The sequence below is a fragment of the Emydura macquarii genome, unplaced genomic scaffold (genome assembly GCF_026122565.2).
Source record: "Emydura macquarii macquarii isolate MOO-44397 ecotype Brisbane River unplaced genomic scaffold, CSIRO-AGI_Emac_v2 contig_2422, whole genome shotgun sequence".
Taxonomy (NCBI): domain Eukaryota; kingdom Metazoa; phylum Chordata; order Testudines; family Chelidae; genus Emydura; species Emydura macquarii.
This window is the reverse complement of record NW_027132559.1, coordinates 43,448,163-43,469,963: the sequence shown is the minus strand read 5'-3', so window position 1 is coordinate 43,469,963 and position 21,801 is coordinate 43,448,163. Positions and strand designations below refer to the sequence as shown.

Here is a 21,801-nt window from a genome sequence, read left to right as displayed (position 1 = left end):
ACATTATCAAGCATCCTATAGCATTCCTTAAATTCACCTCCCGGCAGGTATGGAAGATTTCAATGAAAACCAATCTAGCTGTAGTGCAGTGGCGTACCATGGGTCTTCGGCACGCGGGGGCTAAGCCTACATTTGCACCCCTCCCCAAGCCTCACGTGCCCCCCCCCTGCGCAGGGCAGGAGGGATCCTGGTGCCACCCCCCAGCTGCCCTGGGGGGGTGAGGGGGGGGTTAGGCCTGGGAGGTGCAAATGCAGGCTTGGCGCCACTGTCCCCCCGCACTTACCCTCCATGCCATGCCTGCCTCTTTCGCTCCAGCCTGGCGCTGACTTGAACAGGGAAGCCTCTCTCCCGGCCTGGGGGGGAGGGGCACCGGACCGCCCGTCATGATGCGCAGGGGGCACAGGAGGCCCCCACTCAGTATGTCACTGTCTGCGGGCCCGTGTTCCGCACCCCCCCCCCAGCCACCTGCAACAGCGGGGAACGGAGGCTCCTTCTCCGAGGGCCAGGCCGGTGCCCCTTAAGCCAGCATCCAGGGCCATGCCCCTCCCGCCTCCCTTCTTGGTATGCCCTTGCTATAGTGTATCTAAACTGTCTCTCATTTTGGTATCTAAGCAATGAGAAATGTTACATTCTTCAGAGTTCATGCAATAAACATGAGCAGATCTTGAAAACAAAAATCTAATTCCTGGAGAGTGTAACGAGCTTCTAGATATCTTGCGCACTCTTCAGGTTTTTGGATCAGTTCTGATCTGTGGCCAAATTCTGAAACTCTTACTATAGCAAAAATTGCTGTTCTTTCAAATGAGACTTACCTGAGTACGAATAGTCGGAACTGACTAATGCTCTGGATTCTGCATTGCAGTGCTCATTGTATAGTCAGTTACAGGAGGAAAGTATCTGCAAATTGTGTAAAATGCTGCTGTTCTGAGTTGATAGCATTTTACACTGATTTTGCATTCACTCTACACAGGCCAAAGACTTCATGATTTAGCTCACTGATGTCATAAGGAGGTGCTTGAGTAAAAAATAATAAAACTACATAGAAGAGGTCAGGATTTGGCCCATGATCTATCAAATAGAAAATAGCTACAGGCTGCCTTCTTGATGGAGAAGCGATTGCCATGTGGAAGCTGGCAACTCCAGATTGCTACTGGTTGATCACTGATCAGTTTGGAGTTGGGAAGACCACTGCTGGCACTGTTATTGCAAGTGTGCAGGGCCATTAATTGCATTCTGCTACAAAGGACTGTGAGCTGGAAATGTGCATGAAATAATGGATGGTTTTGCAGCGATGTGATTCCCTAACTGAGGAAGGGCGATAGATGGCATGCATAGCCTGATTTTGGCCCCGGGCCATCTGGCAATAGAGTACATCAATAGAAAGGGGTACTTACATCAATAGAAAGGAGTATTGCAGGTACTTGTGGATCACCAGGGGCATTTCATTGACATCAACACAGATTAGTCAGAGAAGGTGCGTGACACACACATCTTCAGGAACACTGGCCTGTACAGAAAGCTGCAAGCAGGTACTTTCTTTCGAAACCAAATGATTCCAATGGGGGATGTGGAAAGGAAAATTCAGAAAGAGCAACAAGAAGAGAGCTAGAAGGAAATGATATAATCATCATCATGCCCTTGCTCAGAGATGGTATGATAGCTGTGCCTGTTTTCTGTTTACAGCAAACATTGAGGCCAATAATAAAAAAATCCACACAGATGCAGCATAGCCACATTTTACACTTTTATTTGGGTTTAGATCAACAATACAGAGAAAATACTTTGGTCAAACACAAGAAGAACAGGTTACCGTGTAATTCTTTCTGGCTGCAATAAACACAGTAACATGGAAAAATGCTGGTGTTCTCATGAAACACTGAATGTATATCTTGGATTGGCACATAGAACTAATAAACACAGTGTTTGTACTTAGCATTTAAAAACAGAATTGCACATGCAAGATGTAACCAGGCTACTGATCGCGTTCACCACTGTCCCTGTACTATTTTTACACTTAGTTCTTTGTTCCCCATTTTCTCTGTCACAAAAAGAGAACAGAATTTGCTCCTCTATTTAGTGTTTCACTGACTACAGTCTGCAAATCTGTGACCTGTTTGGAAAAGGTTGTTTTAGTCCTCATTGGCAGAACTGGTAGTTCTTCTAAAGCTTTAATTGAAACATTATGTACTGTAAGTCGTAGTGGATCACCACTGGAGAGAGGGGAATATTCTGCTCTCAAGCTGATCAGGGACCTGTGTGAATGCAGCTCTTACAATACTGAGTCAATACTACTACCACACAAAGAAAGACATATCAATAATATATTGTACAAGCGTATTCAGTAACACGTTGATTTGCAGCACTGTACAGTTTAAATCTAAAGTGCACAGCCTCAATCTGAGGTGACAAACAGTACTATCAATATAATAAAGGCAACACAAATACAGACACAATTTATTTCCTCTTCTTACGTCACATCCTCATGACATTACACTGAATCAATACCCCATTTATATATTAGATCAAATTAAACCACACTGCACTAGTTTTCTTCAAGTATTTTAGAGAGTAAAACAACATCGCTTTACAAATGAAAATGGCCATGTAGATTCCAGTCAAAGCTACAACCAAAACTTAACTAGGGTTATAAATAAAAACAGGTCTGAGCCATTAAATCCTAATCCAAACTCTTCCAGATTTTGAGGACGAGGTTGAATCTTAGTTTCCACTGCCTCTTCTGGTGTTGAAAAATGACTCAATATATCAGGTATGCAGGATTTTGCATCCATGATTTCTGAATGGGTCTGGATGACTCAACAATGACTGTGCTAGGAGCATCTAGGCTTCTCAAAGCATTCTATTAGCAATTTAAATCAGATGAACTCCATGTAGAGTTAATCAAAACACTTTTTCGTCTGAAAAGGCTATTTTGACAAAACAACATTTTCACGAAGTTGTATTGATTTCTACAACATTTCCCGCAAAAGAAAAAAAAATTCAGCATGAAAAATTTCGGAATTTCCATTTTGTAGGGATCTGCAAAAATATTTGTTTTTGTTCCAATTCAGAATAACAATTTTTTAAAGTTCCTGTAAAACTGAAATTCCGAGTCCCCGGCCACCTCCGCTCTACCCCAATGCTGGAAATGGGGCTGTTTAGAAAAACTATTGTCATGTAGGAAACTCAGGTTCCACCATGATATGAACATCTGACTTAAGACCCTATCCTGAGCCTCTTACATATGCAAGAAGTCCTTATTCACCCAATTAGCCTTACTCCTGTGAGATTTTGTAGGATCTGGGTCTTAGCGAATTCTAGTCAATCTTAGTTTTCAATTTACTTTTATCTCTAATGAATAAATACTGTTTGTAAAGATGCTTATGACACAAGTATTTAGTCTAAAGTGTGGCCCTTCTTGACAGGCTATTTTAAATTAGAACAAAGAAATCATACAAATATAACCTTAGTTCAGTCTTGGTTAGGACTGCATATTGATTGTCCATTTGCTTAGGTTAGGCCATCTGGGAAATATATTTAGGAATTATAGCATCCTATTGTTGTATCGTAATAGTTCTTATTAAGAGTTTTTAAGAGCTGCAGTACCTGTGAGGTTTTGTAATACTTAACCCTAGAGATGTACAATCCTTGTGACATAGAAATGAGGCATTGTACCTTTTAAGAATTTATGTGGGCTTATGGTTCAAAATAATCTTTGTAAATATTTGATGCATCTCTATTAAAGAAAAAATAATCTTGTTAGTTTTCAGTTTCTGCCCCTGTATTTTTTATAACCCATATAAAATAAAAATCTATAGTTTACAAAATAGGATATTTTAATATATATATATATATTCCTTTTTTAAAATTATATGTATTTAAATACATTTGAAATGTTGCTATAGGTAAATTAGAAATTCTGCTCTAAATCTAAGAAAAAGGCAAAATATTTTCACTTTTAAACATACAGTTTGTTTACTTTATGCATCTTACTGCTCCCCAAATTTGATTTTGTCACAATTTGGGGAAAATTGGCACCACTCAATCTTTTAACTGAAAATATTTATTTACTAACTGTATTAAAATTTTGGGGAAAAATTGCAAGTATCTTCTGTTATTTCTTATCTGTTTGAATGCAGCCTTTTGTGTATCTAATTATTAAAGAGGTATTTTAAAACTCAAGAAAGGATTTTAAAAGGAGCATGTTTCTGATTTTAAACTGTACTCTACTTTGACACCACAATATAGAAATAGATTTACTTTGGAACAAACTACAAATACATTCGCACAGTTTGTGACAACTTAATTGTCTACCTAGAGGTTCTGGAACAGACTTGCAGACCAGATTATTATAAATCTTGTCCCAGACGTTCTATTTCCTCAATCAGGAAATCAATGTCTTGATGAGTAGCTGCTGGGTTTGAGATGACCATACGGAAGAAGTTCACTTTGTCTCCCAGGGGTTGATAGCTGACCATAGTACTTCCATATTCCATCATTCTGGCTTTTATCACTGGGGCCACCTGCAAAGGCATGTTACAAATATTAAATAATTATTTCTAATTCTAGAATTTAGTTGCATTTTTAAAGAAGAGAAGGAAGCTAAAACAAAATAAGAAAAAAGTCCACTATTGGCCAAAACTGAATTCAGCACAAAGTAAGCTGATAAATTCATGAATAGGAGAGGGGTCAGAGTAGAGCAGCAGTTCCCAACCTGTGGCCCACAGGCCAGTCTTTCAAAGTGGCCCACCACTCCCCTCCCGCTGGCTGCAGAAGGGAGCTGCTACCTAAGGACCCAGGTTGCCGTAGGGCTACAAGATAGGTGCAGGCTTTTTGCTGCAGCCAAGGGGGTTGGAGATCAGCGCTCCCCACTCCCTGGCTATAGCAGGGAGCACGGCAGAGTGCTCTGCTGGTCCACAGGCTCTGGGGAAGCCTGAGGAGGGAAGCACTGATCTCCCGTCCCCTGGCTGCAGAAGGGAGCCACTGACTGGGGACACAGGTGGAGCACATGGGGCTACAGGACACGTGCGGTTTCCCTGCTGCAGCCAGGGGGACGGGAGATCAGTGAGGAGGTCCTCGCTGAACTCCTGTCTGGCTGCAGTTGGGGCGGGGGGCTGCTGGCGGACACTGGTGGCCTTTCAGGATTGTAAAAATGATATCTGTGGCCCTTGAGCAAAAAGGTTGGGAACCACTGGAGTACAGCCATGTGAATGACTAAAGGATTAGAAAACATGCCTGATAATGATAGACTCAAAGAGCTCAATTGTTTAGTTTAACAAAGAAGGTTAAGGGGGTGACTTGACTACAGCCTATACATATCTAACTGGGTAACAAATATTCAGTAATGGGCTCTTCAGTCTAGCAGAGAGGTATAACGTGATCCAATGGCTGAATGCTGAAGCTATTCAAATTCAGACTGGAATAAAGGGGTACATTTGTAATGGTGAAAGTAATTAACCGTGGGAACAATTTACCAAGGGTTGAGGTGGATTCTCTGTCACTGACAATTTTTAAATCAAGATTGGATGTTTTCTAAATGATAAACTCTAGGAATTGTTTTGGAGAAGTTCTATGGCCTGTGTTATACAGGAGGTCAGACTGGATGGTCCCTTCTGGTCTTGGAATCTATGACTATAAAAGTATGGCATCAAAAAAGCATTGGTGGCATTAAACCTTTTCGTGCTCTTATTAAAATCAGTGTGAGATTCATTCTGACTGTTTCTAATATTTATGCATGTGTCCAATTTCAGATATGTGAGTAGTCCCACTACCTTCAGGTAGACATGCCAGAGGAAGTGCAAGTAGGTGGCCAAGACTGTTTCACCTCTGATTTGTCACCTTTCTATTTTGGATAAAACAGCAGTGTTTCCCACGGTTTAACTTCACATGTATCGGGAGACTTTGCATGACATCACAAAGGCAGTCATGACACCTTGTAAAGGCACAAACACGTTCTTTAGATTGGAAATAAATGGTTCAGAGCTATTCTAACCAGTTGGCTGACACTCAGTATTGCTGACAAACGCAATTGACACACATCGTCTTCTACATAATCCTCAAACATATTGTTATAATCGCTTTCCCTTTGTTTTCATGTGCTGGACCTCCACCACAATCAAATTAAAGCCTCTGGTCAAATTGTTACATTTGTTGGGATCATCAATTGCAATTTAAATGATTAACATCAAGGATGACCAAGGTTCAAATAAGCATCATAGAGAAAAATACTGAGAAAGGGCAAACACCCAAACAGAATACAAAACACACAGAACAACATTTGGGTGAAATGAATTACGGGAGCATTTTGTAAACTCCTTACCTTGCATAATGAAACCATTGAACCTTGGAAGTGTTCAATCACTTTTTATTTATGTCACTAGTTTTTCCAATTTATAAAAACATAACTAGATACCTTCCCCCAATACTCTAAGCCGTAGTCTACACTTACCTGGAGATTCGGCAGTAGTCGATGGGAGTTATGCAAGCTATGCAGAGTAGCTTGCGTAACTCCTGTCGACTGCTGTGCTTCTCTTCTGCGTGCCATCTTCACTGCACTGCACTGAAGGGAACTGCATTCCCGTCGATGCAGCGCTATGCCACTTGAGCGGGTGGTTTACTAGCGTCAACTTCCTGATCGATTGAGCAGGTCTACACTGACCACTCAATTGATCCAGAAAGATCGATCTGGCAGCGGTGACTTTGCCACCTTCAGTATAGACATAACCTGAGTGTCCTGGCAGAACGATTCCCTAGTGGACCACCTCCCCATCACAGCCCCATTCTTGATCACACAACATCCCCGTGGCAGCTCATGTGGAGAAACACCATTAAGAAAGTTTTTGGGTATTTTCAGCCCTTTTTAAAACACCAGATATTTGGCTTTTTATTAATCACATTGTCTGCTCTTGCTCTTCACTTCATCTCCCCTCCCATCTGTTCTGTTCCTCTCATTCCCCTGCACATGCTCACTGATTCTCTTCCTCCTTTTCCTGCTCCCATAGATGGCTCTCTGGTTCTCCTCTCTCACCCCTCATCACCTCTGCAATACCTTCTGGCATCTTTAGTCCCTAAGTAGAGCTCCTGTTTTCACATCTCCTCCTCTTATATAGCAGTGGTCCCTAAAGGAGACAGCTGGGCTGGTTTCTCTTCCTTATTTCCAGATCTTTTTACAGGTCTCCAGTCTCTTTGGAAGCTAGAAGCAAGGAGGAGCAGCTAGCATTGTTTGACCTGCCAGATCTCTGTAGACCACCACTACCACCACATGCTCTGCAGATCACAATTTGAGAAAATCATTATAGTAGAGATAGGATCCAAATTTGATTTGAACTTTCCTAAACTTGAGGACTGAGGGGTTGTTATCTGAGATTCTTGTGCTAGCTCATCTCTAATATTTTGAAATATTTTCAGCTAAAGATACCTGTGGCCTTTATTTTGATGACACAGGCATACCCTGAATAAAATGATCTAACATATCATATTTACCTTTAGAAGGCGGTTCATTCTTTCTTCATTGTCCTCCATGCTGCGTAAACCGGGAGGTACATACCAGAAGCAGACATTTGTGTGCTGAGGCTAAACACAGAATAATAAGGGATTATACTGCAGGAAATATTCATAATATCTCAATTGCAATTAATTTCATGCCTTTCCCTCCTCTCGTACATCATGTTATGACAGCAATCATTGGCTTTCATTATTGCACACCACAGAAAATCATCATCATCATTATTAATGCAAAAGGGATAATTTTAGGCAATTTATCCCAAAGATGGCAGACTCAGATACACATCCCTGACTGTGCCTATGCATTTGTCACCTACAGAGAGACATCTGGATTCTGTAGGTGCTGTCCTTTCAGAGGCTGCATGGATGTGTGGAGTTAATGCCTCTTAAGAGGCAGCTGTCTATAGCAGACGACCTAATTAATAGTGCATCCTGTGTAATTTGATTCTGTTGAGTGACTGCATAATGTATAACACTGGACCTATAGGCTAGAGTCAGAGATGATGTGTGAGATGGTGTAAATTAGACTCTCTATTACTCCTTGAAATTCCCTGGCACTCAGTTAGACTTCTTTAGATTCCATTAAGCTCCCTTATTAATGTGTGAGAATAATGGAGTCTAAACTAGTTTAATTTACACATTTAGGAGTCAGAAGAAGAAAGGTGAAAAGTAGGGGGTGGTCTATTTTCCAGGCTTGTCTACACCGAGACTTAGTGCACACCAAGTTGGGCTGTGAATCTACAGTGCACTAGCTTGCCCTGCACTAGTTAGCCATGTGGATCCTGTTTTTATCTGAGTCACTGGTAAAAGTCAGCTGTTGACTTTCATCTGGGTGATACAAGCTGCAATACTCCACACTGCTGCCTCATTTCACTTGTCTCATAAGGATGGCAATCATTAGCAGTTTCCTTTGTAAGGAGCATGTTTTTGGGGTCCTCCAAAACCAGATTGTCCTGCCAGTAGAATCATAACTCCCGACTAAGTAGACTGGGTATAGACCAAATATTTAAAACTACAGTAAGTCAGAATACATACCTTTCCATCAAACACCATTTCATAGCCTTCTCTGTTCTTTATTTTATTATATAGATATTCTGCAAGTTCCAAGCACTTGTCAATTTGTGCTTCAAATCCTGTAGTTCCCTTCATAAAAAAAGAACACAACATTTTGTATCTCTCTGTATTCTGAATTGATATTGTGACAGGAATGCGTGATACTGGCCAAAGCAACGACGCATGTTACTTTTCCTCTATTGTTTTTACCTTGACGGTTAAGAACCTGACCTTATGAGATGCTGTGCACCTTCTTGTTTGCTATGAATAGTTCCCCCAGCTCTAGCTGTAACCATCTGACCTCCATGAAATAAGTTAGTGATATCAGTCCAGTTCCTAGTGGGACATTGAAGAAATCTATCACTGATTGGAATACTTGTTGGAAGCCTCTGCAGCGAGGCCACGGATGGGACAGCTATGGAGCACGAGTGCCACAGGTGTTCCTTTTTGATCAGGGTTGAGTCATATTGTGGGGAAACTTGCACTGCTCTATGGAGAGACGATTGCCTGCAGGGGAGGCAATCTGGCACCTATTCCTACCACAAAAATCACCTTGAAGATGAAATGAGCTTTTAAAAATCAGCTTGATATTTGATGAAAAACAAGCATTCTAATTAGAAACAGCTCTGTCTCTTTGGCATTGACATTTTTTCTCTTCTCACTGCTACTTGATAAAGGACATAGGTATGAAATCAGCATCTTTGTTTTTAAGAGCTTCGGTGTCTCCTGCTGCTTCCTCTCCAGCTAAAGTCTGTTTGTGACATCATAATCATGTCTGCAGCCACCAGCTGTGATGCCACTGACAAAGCATTAGGGTATCAAGTGAGGAGAACATGCTACAGGAACAGACAAACTGTTTAAGAAACACTGATCCTATATATAATGACATGGAGTCCAAATTTCAAAGTCATGTGTGATGCTTTGTAGCTAAATTATTTTAAGGTAAAAAAAGTGGAAATATATTTATTATTATTATTATTTCATTTCCATCATTGTTCTTTCTTCCATCTCATGTGAAAAGTGCAGGTTAGACATTTTCTAAAATGGAAATTATATAAAGCAGACCTGTGACAGGTGTTCACTATTTTAATGCAAACAAATACATCACGTACTTGCTTACCTTTGCTCTCCACATCAGCCACAGCTTGAAGACATCAACATGACGCCCACATTGCAACGCCTTGTCTCCGGTGTCATATGACAAGTCATAGTGTTTATCTTGTTGAAAGAGGTAGGAAGCATGCATTTGATTGCAACTCTGCATCAATCCCTTAAAGAAACAGACACGGTTAAGGAAAATTGGCATTTGTGTGGTTTACTGCTTTGCTTCTTTTGTTTCTATCAAGTAACTTTTCCAAATGACTTTGCAAAGCATTCCTCTGGACAAGGCCGGCTGACCCAGCCAGCCCTGAGGCTCTTCTAAATAATGCAATGACACTCTTTGCTGAATTGGTTTTGTTTCTAAAATTCCCCATATTTGGTCTTTCTGGGTGCAGTTCATTCCAATGCTGAAGGCACTTGTAAAGCCTTCCCCACCATTTATGCTACAAAGGAGATGCTTACAGGGGTCTTAAGTAGTAAAAAGGCTTTGGGCAGATTGGGGTGAATATGCCTTTAAGCACACAGCTAGTGCTGTTTCTGAAGGTAAGTGGCCATATTTTGACCCACTTCTAAGCAGCAAATGTAAATTTTGGGAGACAGTCTTGTAATGTGCATGAAATTTGGTTGAGAGCAACCAGCTGGCTGTCTCTGAGCTAAGGTGAGGGCAGCTGTTTCATGAAAAGCATTTTGCTAATCATTTTTCTCTCCATTTTCTTTTTATTTGTATGTATTACATAGAGAGACAGCCAAATCCTGGCTCTGCTGAAGTCCTCATGCATGTTTTGTGCACACCATAGGCCTGTTTCCCAAAACTGTATTTTGCAGCCCATGAGGGGTCTTTGTCTTCAGGATTTACCTGTATATGAAACTCATAAAAACAAGATGGAAAAATGAGAGAAAAACCAACTGGCTGTATACTTTTTGTGAGACACGTGCTCTCGCTCTAGGCATTAGCTTCAATGAGGCCAGGACTTTCTCACAAAATTGAACCACAGGGCAAATAAAACCTAGCTCCTCTCTTTCTGTTTAAGTGCACTTTGTGTACAAGCTGTTGTGCAACTGTTTGCAGAGCAGTAACCAGCTTTTCAATAGCTGGTCTAATAAATCATGGTTGTATAGCAGCTGTACCAACAACTGGCTGTATGAAGATTACAAGCTTGAAGGACAATTCTTCCAGTTGTAGCTGTCTATAGCGAGGTGGCGTGGCCACCCTCCAAGACTGACAAGGAGGAACTGCCACTCACACCCAGAGGGCAGGATCAGGGATGCCACGCCCACTGTGATGGAAGCAGAGGGGTGGGGCCAAGACAGGAACAGGAAGTATAAACGGCGGGCCCCTACAGCTCAGTTGAGGGAGAGCTGCTGGAGAAGGACACCAACACTGAGGACTTGCTGGGGCTGCCTCTCATGTTCTACCCCGAGGAAGTGGACAATGACTTGGATCACAGTTACACAGGCATGGGGTAGAGGAAGCAGCCCAGGGATAGCTGACCTCAGGCTGACTGTGCTCGAGCCTGAGCACTATTCAGTGAGTTTTGGCTGGAGCCCTGCTGACCCAGTGGCGGGACACCCCACCACTGTTAGGGCCCTGGGCTGAGACATGGGGGAGTTGGGAGGGGCTATGTCCCTCTCCCCCCTAGCCAGCCCAATCCTGAGGTCACTGCCCTTTGACCTGTGAAAACTCAGTTGGCTGTAGCTGGCTTGCTTTGCCTGCCCTGCTCTGGCCGAGGGCCAAAGACTGCTTTGCCTACCCAGCTCGGTCTCAGGGTGTGGCCAATAGATGATATGGAGAGCTAATTCCTAGTTTTCAGTTCACCCACACAGGTGCGGCCGAGAGGGGCCTCCCTCCGACTCTGACAAGGGGCCACCCCTTCTACACTGTCCCAGTACTAAATAAAATGTGTAGATTTTATCATGTGAACCTGGGCTTCCTTTTTTTCATTCCATATTGCACGAAGTGTGTTTATATCCATGTTGGGTTGTAATGTCTAGCTATTTGGTTGACCACAAATGTCTGAAAGGGCAATAACTCATGGACACTGTGCATTGTATCACTAGTACAACTGATATTTGTAAATGGGTCAGATTCTGCCTTCAGTCACGTCTGTACACAGCATTGAAAGCAGTGAGGTTGCATGGCTGCAACTAAGTGCACAGCTTAGCTCAGTATATTTAAAAAAGAAAGTTGCCAAAACTCTATAGAGATGTATCCATTAATTTCTATTGGACAGCTGTTTTAAATCCTTTCTGTGTTTGTAGACTGAACAAGTGCCTAGAGGTTTGTTTCTCAGTTTCATCTGTAATCTTCATCACATTAACATACATTAGCAATGACACCGTTACAAAGGAGGCACCCAGAACATTGAGGGGAAAGATGCCAGAAACGACTGAAGGTACAAATTGATGAAGACATACCTCTTCCCTAACGAGCAGGGCAGAACACTGCAGGGGGACGCCCATCATCTTGTGGGGGTTCCAGGTTACAGAATTGGCCCTACAACAACAAACATTAAACTGAGACATTACACCACAGGTCTGAAATCATTAAAACATTCAGTAATAAATGAGAATAATAAGGCTCATAGAGGCTTCCAAGAAGCCAGGTTAAAAATAAGCACAGCAGTTTTCAGAAGAGTGATTATTAATGATCCTACAGGACCCCAGAGGCAGTGCTAGCCCATTGGGGGCCGTAAACAGGAATATTCCCCCACAACACATACTAAAAAAGCGAATAGAGTGTCCCCTTGAGCTCCTAAGCAATTGCTTAGTCTGCTTATGCCTAGCGCCATTATAGAACCTGTACTCACACTGTGGGGCACTAATGAAAATTTACTCAGGCAGACTATTCGCTAAAATAGAGGTGGTTGTACAGTGAGGCCTACAAGATTCTGGACTACGGCCCAGGAGAGTTAACATAGTGTGGTGGTGCTGTACGTTAAACTTGGTGAGCACCAGAATTTCTTGTGATCCATCAGCACTTTAACGACAAAGAGTGAATTTGTCAAAAAACGCCTAAGTGATTTAGGACCAGACTGCGAAGGTGTTTAGGCAGCTAAGATGCAGATAGGTGCCTAGGGGGATTTTCAAAAGCACGTAAGCAGGTTTGGTGCCTAATCCCCACTGAGTCCCATTAAGTCTGTCTTCAAAAACTGACATCTATTTAAGGCTAAGCTGAATAAGAGCCAACTTCTGGGCCAGACAGTGGAACGTACAATGCTTCTGCCGAGTGGAATAAGAGGAGGGCAAGGCATCCTCTTCCTCTCCTAGGTCAGCTACCCATATTGCAGGAAGCAACACAGTGGGAAAGCAGCCACTGCAGGTCCTTTACTCCCCATTATGCACAGATGTGTATGGAGACATAGGTAACTGCAGGTACATGTCTGCACCCACAGTTAGTTGTGACCACAATTCAGGTCACTTAGATTCACTGCATCCTGGATTGCATCTATAAATCTGAATCTGGCGCTCCAGGGTTTAAAGGAATAGGAGTTGCTGACAGGGCATTCGCTGTCAGTGGCCCTTGACTGGAAGTGATCCACTCCTTCTGTTCTGCCAGGTACAAAACAGCCTGAATCTGTTGATACAAGGGCAGGCTGCAAAACCCATCTGTATGTCTAGGCCTTGGTGCAGAGGGAGCACAAAGAGGATGGGTGAACATTGATTGATTGAGGTTGTGGAAAGGGTGGTGTGGAGACCTGTTCAGTTGTTCATTGTTTTATTTGTGTGTTATTCTTGACTTGTTCTTTATTAATTGCAGGGTTTAGTCTGTGGAGGGCTGTTGAAGATGCCTGCTGCACAGGATTGTGCTCTTTCTTGGTGGGTTGTTTAATATAGATCTGAATAAATCAGTAAATTGGGGGTGCACATATATAGGGGACCAAAACTGCACCTGCAAAAATGGAGACAAGTGTTTGAGAAACTGGCCAGGGAGGTATTTTTCTGTCTCTGCCTGGAAATCTGTCAGTAAGGTTTGTGAAGCAGTGTTTTGGAATCCCACTGGAGGAGAGGTGCTCTGCATGTAAGTACATGAACATTATCATTTTCTCTGATTGCTCCCCTCTCCCCAAAAAAAACATAGATTTCAAGGCCAGAAGAGACCACTGTGATCAATGCAACTAAATGCAGTTGCAAAATGCTGTAGCTGGTGGAATACTTCTGTGCTTCCTTTCCTGCTATTTAAATAGGACTATGTAGGAGCCTGAAGCAAAGCCTGCAGGGAATACTCTTTCACGGGCAGCATCTGGCTACTTGGCCCAGCTCTTTGAGCATTTGGCAGCTTTTAATCAACTCGGAGTCACTCATCTGTTTAGGGGACTGGAGTTAATGATTCTAAACTTGCATGCAAGCCTATTAATCTCTTTTGCTATTAGTGCTACTAACTTTTATCTGTCTTCACTGAGAACTCTAAACAAATTCTTCAAGATACCTCTAGATAATGGAGGTGGCTTGGTCTTTTTACAGCAAAAGAGTTGTTTACCAGCAACGATGCCCAAGTACCAATTTTCTGCCTTAATCATTGCATTGACCTCCGGGTCTTCCATTTTTCTAAAATTCATCACAGCTGTGCACAAAGTAGTTTAACTAATTAACTTCACTTTGTCACAAAAGGTACTGACATCAACCTTTGATATGTGCTTAAATAAAAGGATGGCTGACAGTCACATTTAAACAAGAAAGTTACATAGATAAAATGAGACAAATTATTTTCTTTTGGAAATTTCCTAATGGACCAGCCTGGAGTTTTGCTTGATCAAGAATTGGCTTTATTTGGCATGTAGCAATTATTAGAAATTGGAGACTGAAATGGATGCAGGTGCTCAAATTCACTTTGCAGTATCCAAATGTAAGCACCTTTGTAGGGTGTCTAAATCCCACATGTGGGTGCTGAGACTGCAATTTAGGTACATAAATTCCCATTTAATGTAACTAAGCACCAATATTAGCATACATGAGTAGGCTCTGAATATTCCACAAAGGTGCCCACATTTGAAAAATGGGCACACAAAGTGAACACGTCTTGTGGGAATCTGAGTGGTTCCCTCCCCTCTCCCCACTCTTGCACCCTGGAAAGAAGGAAGAGGAAATGGCAAGATTCCCATGTACTTCACTCCCCCCTTACCTGGAGATGACCCATATCAGAACACTAGGTCTAAATCCCTTGAATACTGGAGAAGTTCCACTTGAGTTATAGGTCCGAACTGCATGATTTAGGCATCTCTTTATTACAGATTGAAGCAGAACTTCTAATCCAAACACCTCTGAATTTGGAAAAAGTGCCGATTTGGCTCCTATCCTGGATCCAAATTTTGTGATTCAGGAGCAGGTAGTTCAACATCCTGGATGTTTAAAATATATCCTGCTTAAACAATACTGTGTATGTATTCAGTGATCAGGCACTTTTCTTTAAGAAAAATGTCTTGCTTTTTAAAGCCCTTTTTGAGTTCTAAAGGCTGATAAGTGATCAGTTGGAGAGTACTTCACCTGCTGCTTTCTGAATTCAAGATAAAAACAATTTTAAAAAGTGTTTTATGCTCATGCATCTGAGAGAAGGGGATTGGGCCATCATAGGGAGACAAGAGTACAGGGTCTGCAGGAGAAGAACAGAAGGAAAATAGGGTTGAACCAATAAGAGGATCCTGGGAATTACGTGAAACCAAAGGCATGAAGACAGGGAAGAAGGAATGGGAGTGGTATTGTAATTTAATTGGCATGAAGCTACGTTTCTTCTAGCAGTTGAAAAGCAGTAGGCTGGGAATAATATCCTAATGTTAACCAATACATGCCTTAAAAAAGTTTCTTGACAAGTACTTGCTCAGACATTGAAGCTTATTCTTTATTACTACTGAACTGGTTTGTTATTTGTGCGTTTTATTACAGATAAACTCATTATGGGTGGAATTCAAAACTGGGTGTGCCTAACCCTCAGTGTTTTCAAAATCCAGTACAAAGATTTAATTACATGACGCATATTCAAACAGTATGGAAATCTGAGCTGTTACACATATGAGCTGAGTTTTGCAACTATAGAAATGGTGGAGAGTAGAAGAAGCTATGAATTTGGACGTGTAAACTAAATATTCCTAGCAAAAGAGTATACATGAGAGCTCTTCTGATTATAAGATTTTAGCTGGAACCCATTGTGTTGCAATTCAACGTACTGCATAAAAATTGCATAAAAACTTAGAGTTATGGTAATGTCATAGGCGTTATGACAAGCTGATATTTCATAGGCCCTGGAAGTGATTTGAAGATTTATAAATGATCTCCCCAATAAAATTGGAATGAACCCAGACAGTCCGGTAACCCAAGGTTCATTTCTTTTGGAAATGCAGTTGCTAGTTCTTTTTGGACAGGTTCATACTGAGAATCACACAAAGACCATTCTGGAGCTCAGAATACAACTCGAAAGGGGTAAATCACAAATAGAAATAAATTATTCATTTCTTGTTCAGATAAACAAAATCACATCATAAGTTTTAGTCACACAGCTTACTGAATAAAGGAACTTAGCAATGTTATTTCAGTTGAGAGAGGATAACTTGAAAGATTGCTGCATGCTATATATTGGATATTACATTATAATAATGAATAGGACTGGTTGATTTTTATTTATAGGCAGTCATAAGCGTACTAGAGCACCTAATAACTTGTTAATAAATCATACCTTTCAACACCATTTAATTTCCATTTATGTTTCCTAGACATCAGCAGCCCGCCACCCCATGCTGCCTGAAAGACAAGAGGGTTTTGTGGTTTTTTTCTAGTGCTTTCATTCATGCGTTCAACCAATTTTATGCCTGCTTCTTTTCTTGCTGAACCCAGGCATCTCTAAACACCTCAAATGGAGCTACAGTTTAGGGCCTGGATAATAAACTGTACTAACGGTTTTCGTCTCATTCTCCTGTAGTTTTTCAGGACGCTGTCGCTGGAGTTGCATAGGCCAGGGCCTGTGTGCCAGCCAGTATCACCATCCAGCCCACCTCATTTCTCTTTCACCATGGCCGTTACAGCAGCAGTATGCTGGGCCAGTCCCAGTCTGCGCTGGGGAGACAAGAGGTGACTAGGGACACACAGAAGGGTAAGTTGGCCTTTTCCCTCTTTGTGACAGTGATGTTGATAGAATGGGATGGCAACCCAGCTGGAGAGAGATGGGTTTTGCATCTGAATTCAAACCACTGATGTTTCCTCTCCCTCCCTCCACCTTGCCCTGTTTTCTCCTGCCGAGCTCTGGAATCTGAGAGATCATCTTCCAGCATGGGCAGGAAAATGAAGCACACTGAGGACCCCATAAAGTAAGCTAATGTTAGCGAATCAATTTGGTGAAATACTCTGGTGTGTTAGGTAATCTCAGGGTTTTAGCAATCTGGAGGCATTATAGTATTAATTGATGGCATGTTTAGAAACAATTAACAGCCTTTTCCTCATTTGTTTATTTTTAGGGCTGGCTGGAAAACAACAATTCAGTTTCATGAAAACTTTAAAGATTTGTATTCATTCCAATGCAAAACAAAAATGAACTTTAGAAATTTTTTTGCAAAAAAAAAAAAAGATTCTCGCCCCAGAATAGCTGAAACAGATAGAATAGGGATCTGGATCCATGCCCCTCACATCCTGGGTGAGTACAGTAATCAGCAGGGTATTCTGGGGGAGGATTCTCAATGTCTTTCCATACCCCTCTCCCCAACACCGTTTTGGATTGGAGAAACACTCCGGGCAATATTTTCATCGAAACCAATACATTTCTGTGAAACATTTCAGTTCCAACAAAACAACGTGATTTGATAGAAAAATGTTTCAAAGATTTTTTTTTTCAACCAGCTTGATTTATTTTCCCATCTGTCACAGAAGATGGGCCTGTACAGGATATATTATTTTTTCATAATGATGATGTCTACAGATACAGTGGCTGAGGCCAAGATTTGCAAACCAGGAGTCCTAAAGTGAGTCACTTAAATTCATGTTTAGACAATTAAAAGTGGTCTGATTTTCAAAGGTGCAGAGCACCCACAACTCCCAGTGACCTCACTAGGAGTTCCAGGTGCCCAGCCTTTCTTCAGATCAATGGAGTGGAGAATTAAGCCCTAGTTCATTAGCTTTCATTAGAGGAACCAGATGTGTTATCATCTGTGGAAAATGATACTGTACACAGATGAGTGAATTTATGCTGGCACACTTTGTAATCTAGTCTTTGGAGCAATACAGTACTTACATCCACGTGCATCCAGATTTTGTATTTCTTGCAGATGTCTGCAATAGCTAGGAGTGGATCAAATGCACCATATACTGTAGTTCCTGCAGTGGCACTAACTAGGAAAGGAACAAATCCCTACACAAAGGAGACAAATATTATTGAGAGAGGGAACATTATTTGTCAAAAAGAGAACCCACTTGAATCTTCAGTAGCTCTATTTTCTTCCAAGTAGTCAGGCCGTAGTGTAAGTAGAACTTTAATAGTGGTAGCCCCTGTGCTAATCCGAAATTAACACACAAGTTTCACCCAGGTGACAAACCTGCTTCATGTTGCCAGGGAAAGCAAGCTGCCATTTGGAAACCAGGAGCTCCCTCATGCTTCTAAGCACTCCTTTTTGCTTTTCTCATTTTAGATATTCATGATATTACAGTTTCTGCCTGTAGGTGGCAGCAAACCTCCAAGGCCAATGCTGTGCCATTTGTGTAAATAAAGATACATTAGATGCATAAGCTTTAGAATGAACAGTTCCACACCTGTCTGTTTGAAGTGAAAAAATGGCTACTCTGTAAATGTAGGAAAAACCAAACTATCTTTACACCTCATTGAACAATATTTTTGGCAAATTTGAAGTAGCCTATATTATTCTTTATATGATTGTCTTCAGCACATGCTAGATTCTGTGCATCATGTAGGGAGACTCATTCTCTACCCCAAGAGTCTATGTTGTAAAGTAATGATCCTGCTCCTGATGTTTACTCTCCATGTTTAGCATGTGAGCACTTCCACTGAACTAATCAAAGTGTATAATGTTAAGCAAGTGCCTAAGACTTTAAAAGATTGGGATCTAAAATATATATGGAAATTACATAAGATACAGGTTTCCTAACATGTAATGAGCAACTGATATTTCTTAAAAGGTCTGAACTTCCTCCTGCAAAATAGGATATATGCTTAGTAGGTTTTTGGTTGAATGTTATGTTTTTTGTTTTAGTTTCCCCTACACATCCTAAGCAAAGCAAGTTTTTTCAAAGCCCAGTTTTTCTTGAGAATTTTGAATTCTGTTTTTTTAAATTATTGTGCAGCAACTGTTGCAATAGCCACAATATGAAAATAAGCTGTATATTGTAATATGACATTTAAACTTTAGGCCTTTAAAAGAGCACAAATCTAAATCAGGAGTAGATTATACCCTATAGCATAGAAGGAAGACAAATGCCTTGGGAAGGCTATGAAACATTTCTAAACATATCTTTAATTCAGCACCCCCTATCTAATGTTGTGTTTCAGATAAGGAAATCACTGTATAAGTCCATGTTGCCCTGCAAGGGAAGATAACACAGCATAGCTCAAATCTTCTCTTAAAAACAAAACAAAAAACCCAATCAAACTGACCAAACTGCCACTGGTTTTCTAGGCATGGAAGTGGAAAACCCTGCACCATTTCTGAAGACACCTAGTAATGCACTTACTTTTTGTTTGGCTTCAATAATTCTTCTTTCAAGGTCTGATGGGATCATTTTCCCTCTGCAGAAAGGATAATGTCATATTAAGGTTTCAGTTTTGAAATCAGTTTTGAAACCTTCCTATCACTTTTCCACTTAAATAATCCCAGATAGGGATGAAACTGACCACTCTGTACCATTTAAATCCTCAAAGTGGGCACTTAAATGGTGCATAGTCTTTGACCTGGCCTTCAGCACAGGCTGAATTTCACTCTAAGTTAGTTGTTAGCCAGCTGGCACCAGTGTATAATAGTGGGGGAAAGTCACCTCTATGCAGAAAGCTCAGTGTTCGGGACTATGCTGAAGCCCCACTTCAGTGCTCTATTAAAAGGCAAACACTTCCCCATTGAGCCTGTGGCTCCAATGTGACACTATAGCCATTGAGAAGATTCTGGATGTCCTGCAGGGGATTCCCAACTACATGACTGCCACCGGTTGTTGTGTGGCAACCCAGCCAGGCCCTCTGCCTAAGCGATGGAGTCTGCGACTCCACCTCCCAAAGGCTTGGAGAATCATATCCAGGAGGCTCTGCACTTGCATAGACAATCCTTAAGTCAACTGCCTGGCCCCAAACCATGAGACCAGCTAATTGCTCTAAAATTAAATGTTTGGGGAGGGAGAAGGAAGCCCTCTGCCTGCTAAGAGCAGCGAGGTCCCTTCCCATTACCTCTTCACACCCACAAGAGAACACTGTCTTTTATTTGCAGTGGAGAATAAAACAAAGCAGGCCAAATTCATCCTCGGTGTCACTCCAGTGAGTTCAGTGGACCAACACCAAGGATGAATTCGCCTCAGAATGACTATTCCATGGTTTGGTCTGGTTACATTTCCACTAGCTTTGAGAAGGGCCTAAAAAGAAGCAGCTGGTCTGGGCTAAAAGAAAATATATATTTAAATCCTTCAAATTTAGTGTACATGGTATTTGCAGTAGATTGTGTACGATCCATTCACCTGAGATTCAGGCTTAGTGATATAAGCCTCAGGCCAATTCAGAAAGTCTTGTAAATTCATTAGGCTCAAAATGACAACACTATTAATGTTTACATATTGAGGTTTGGGGCTTTGGTTCTTTTAGTGGTGAGTCAGACTATCCATGGAAAGAAAGAATCCATAAAATTATCAGCATCATGCAGGTCCTTTTTAAATTTTTTTGGTAAGTTCTTCATTAACTTTGATTAATCACTGGGCACTTACAAAACCAGGCCACTTCAAGGACCTTTTCAGTCTTTAGTAGCCATGGTGAAAAAATTTTCACTGAAAGAAATGGATTTGTCAAAAATATATACTTTTATGGAGAAAAATTGATAAAATGTTTGTATTTTTTGTCTAAAAATGAAAACAAAATGTTATTGTTTTATCAAATTTACCAAAACACCCAGAATATTTTACCAAAAATGGTTTTAGTAAACCAAAAATTTGCTGGGTTTTGGTTTCATTTTAATAAAAGAAATCATGGGAATGAAAACAATGAAAATTTCTTAATTCTCAGCAAAAAAGAATTGGTATTTTTTTTATCACCTCTGGTGCTGAAACATGCAGAAATCCCAACAAAGACAAGAGTTTGACCCAGAAAGAGACTTTTGGTAGAGATGGGTTCTGGCAAAAGATCACAATATTTTGCTTTTCAAATGAAAAAACAAGGCAACCCTGGTTTTGTTTTTGGATACCAGGCCTATACAGAATATTTTACCCATTCCAGAATTCCCCTGCTTATTTGTTACATTTTTAGACACCAATATTATTTTCCTTTTCCTCTTAAAACTGCTTTTAGGACTGTAAGGGGAATAAAATAAAAAGAATGCAAAACACAGACTTGGAATTCCTACTGTAAATACAGTTTACTAGCATGCTGATTATCAGCCTTCAGTACTGCCAAAATACACATAGAGAATCCACAGTTACAGAGGTGTGTTTTGAGAGAAGGCCTGGCTGCCTGCTATGTTCCTTTGGCATCTTCCATGAATGGATGAGAAACATGCAGTAAATCTGCCATTTTCTTTAGGAAGAACAGTTTAAAGTATTGTTCTCCCTAAAGACAACAAATACATTGAATCTGCACAGAATTCATATAAGAAGGGCCAGATTCTGACCCCAATTACAGGAATCTGGTCCTTAGCGTCTAGAAAAAGCCCAGGTGTCATTAAGATGTGCTGGTGCATCAGGTGTTTCTTGCTCATTGGCCACACAGTCTTTAATTCCTCTGCAAATAGTTCTCAACTTTGAGGCTAGGGAGATGAGGTGCTCAATCAATAGCTGGTGATATCTATTCTAAATTGCTGAGGTGGTTTTCTCCTTTTGAGGAGAAGATCAGAACATTTTAGTTTAGTAAGGCCTTCCATTTAATCTGGAGCCATAAACTATTTAGTAGATTATAACAATGATATTCAATGGCTCCTAATGAAAGCTTTTCAATAAAAATACATCTGTAGAACTGGTGAGGAATTTTCCACTAAA

At 41.1% G+C, this 21,801-nt stretch overlaps 1 protein-coding gene across 1 annotated transcript in view; it reads right to left on the bottom strand.

Annotated features, from left to right (window-relative positions):
* Window positions 1–2,885: 2,885 nt before the first annotated feature.
* The window catches only part of GAD2 (glutamate decarboxylase 2), a 47,081-nt gene continuing 28,165 nt past the window's right edge, over window positions 2,886–21,801 (bottom strand). The window contains exons 9-16 of the mRNA XM_067562388.1: window positions 19,315–19,369; window positions 17,864–17,980; window positions 16,319–16,383; window positions 12,070–12,148; window positions 9,674–9,823; window positions 8,536–8,643; window positions 7,480–7,569; window positions 2,886–4,520 (exon numbers count right to left, since the gene is read on the bottom strand). Coding sequence (XP_067418489.1) covers window positions 4,347–4,520; window positions 7,480–7,569; window positions 8,536–8,643; window positions 9,674–9,823; window positions 12,070–12,148; window positions 16,319–16,383; window positions 17,864–17,980; window positions 19,315–19,369 — 838 coding nt within the window. The 3' untranslated portion in view covers window positions 2,886–4,346. The remainder of the gene's footprint in view (window positions 4,521–7,479; window positions 7,570–8,535; window positions 8,644–9,673; window positions 9,824–12,069; window positions 12,149–16,318; window positions 16,384–17,863; window positions 17,981–19,314; window positions 19,370–21,801) is intronic.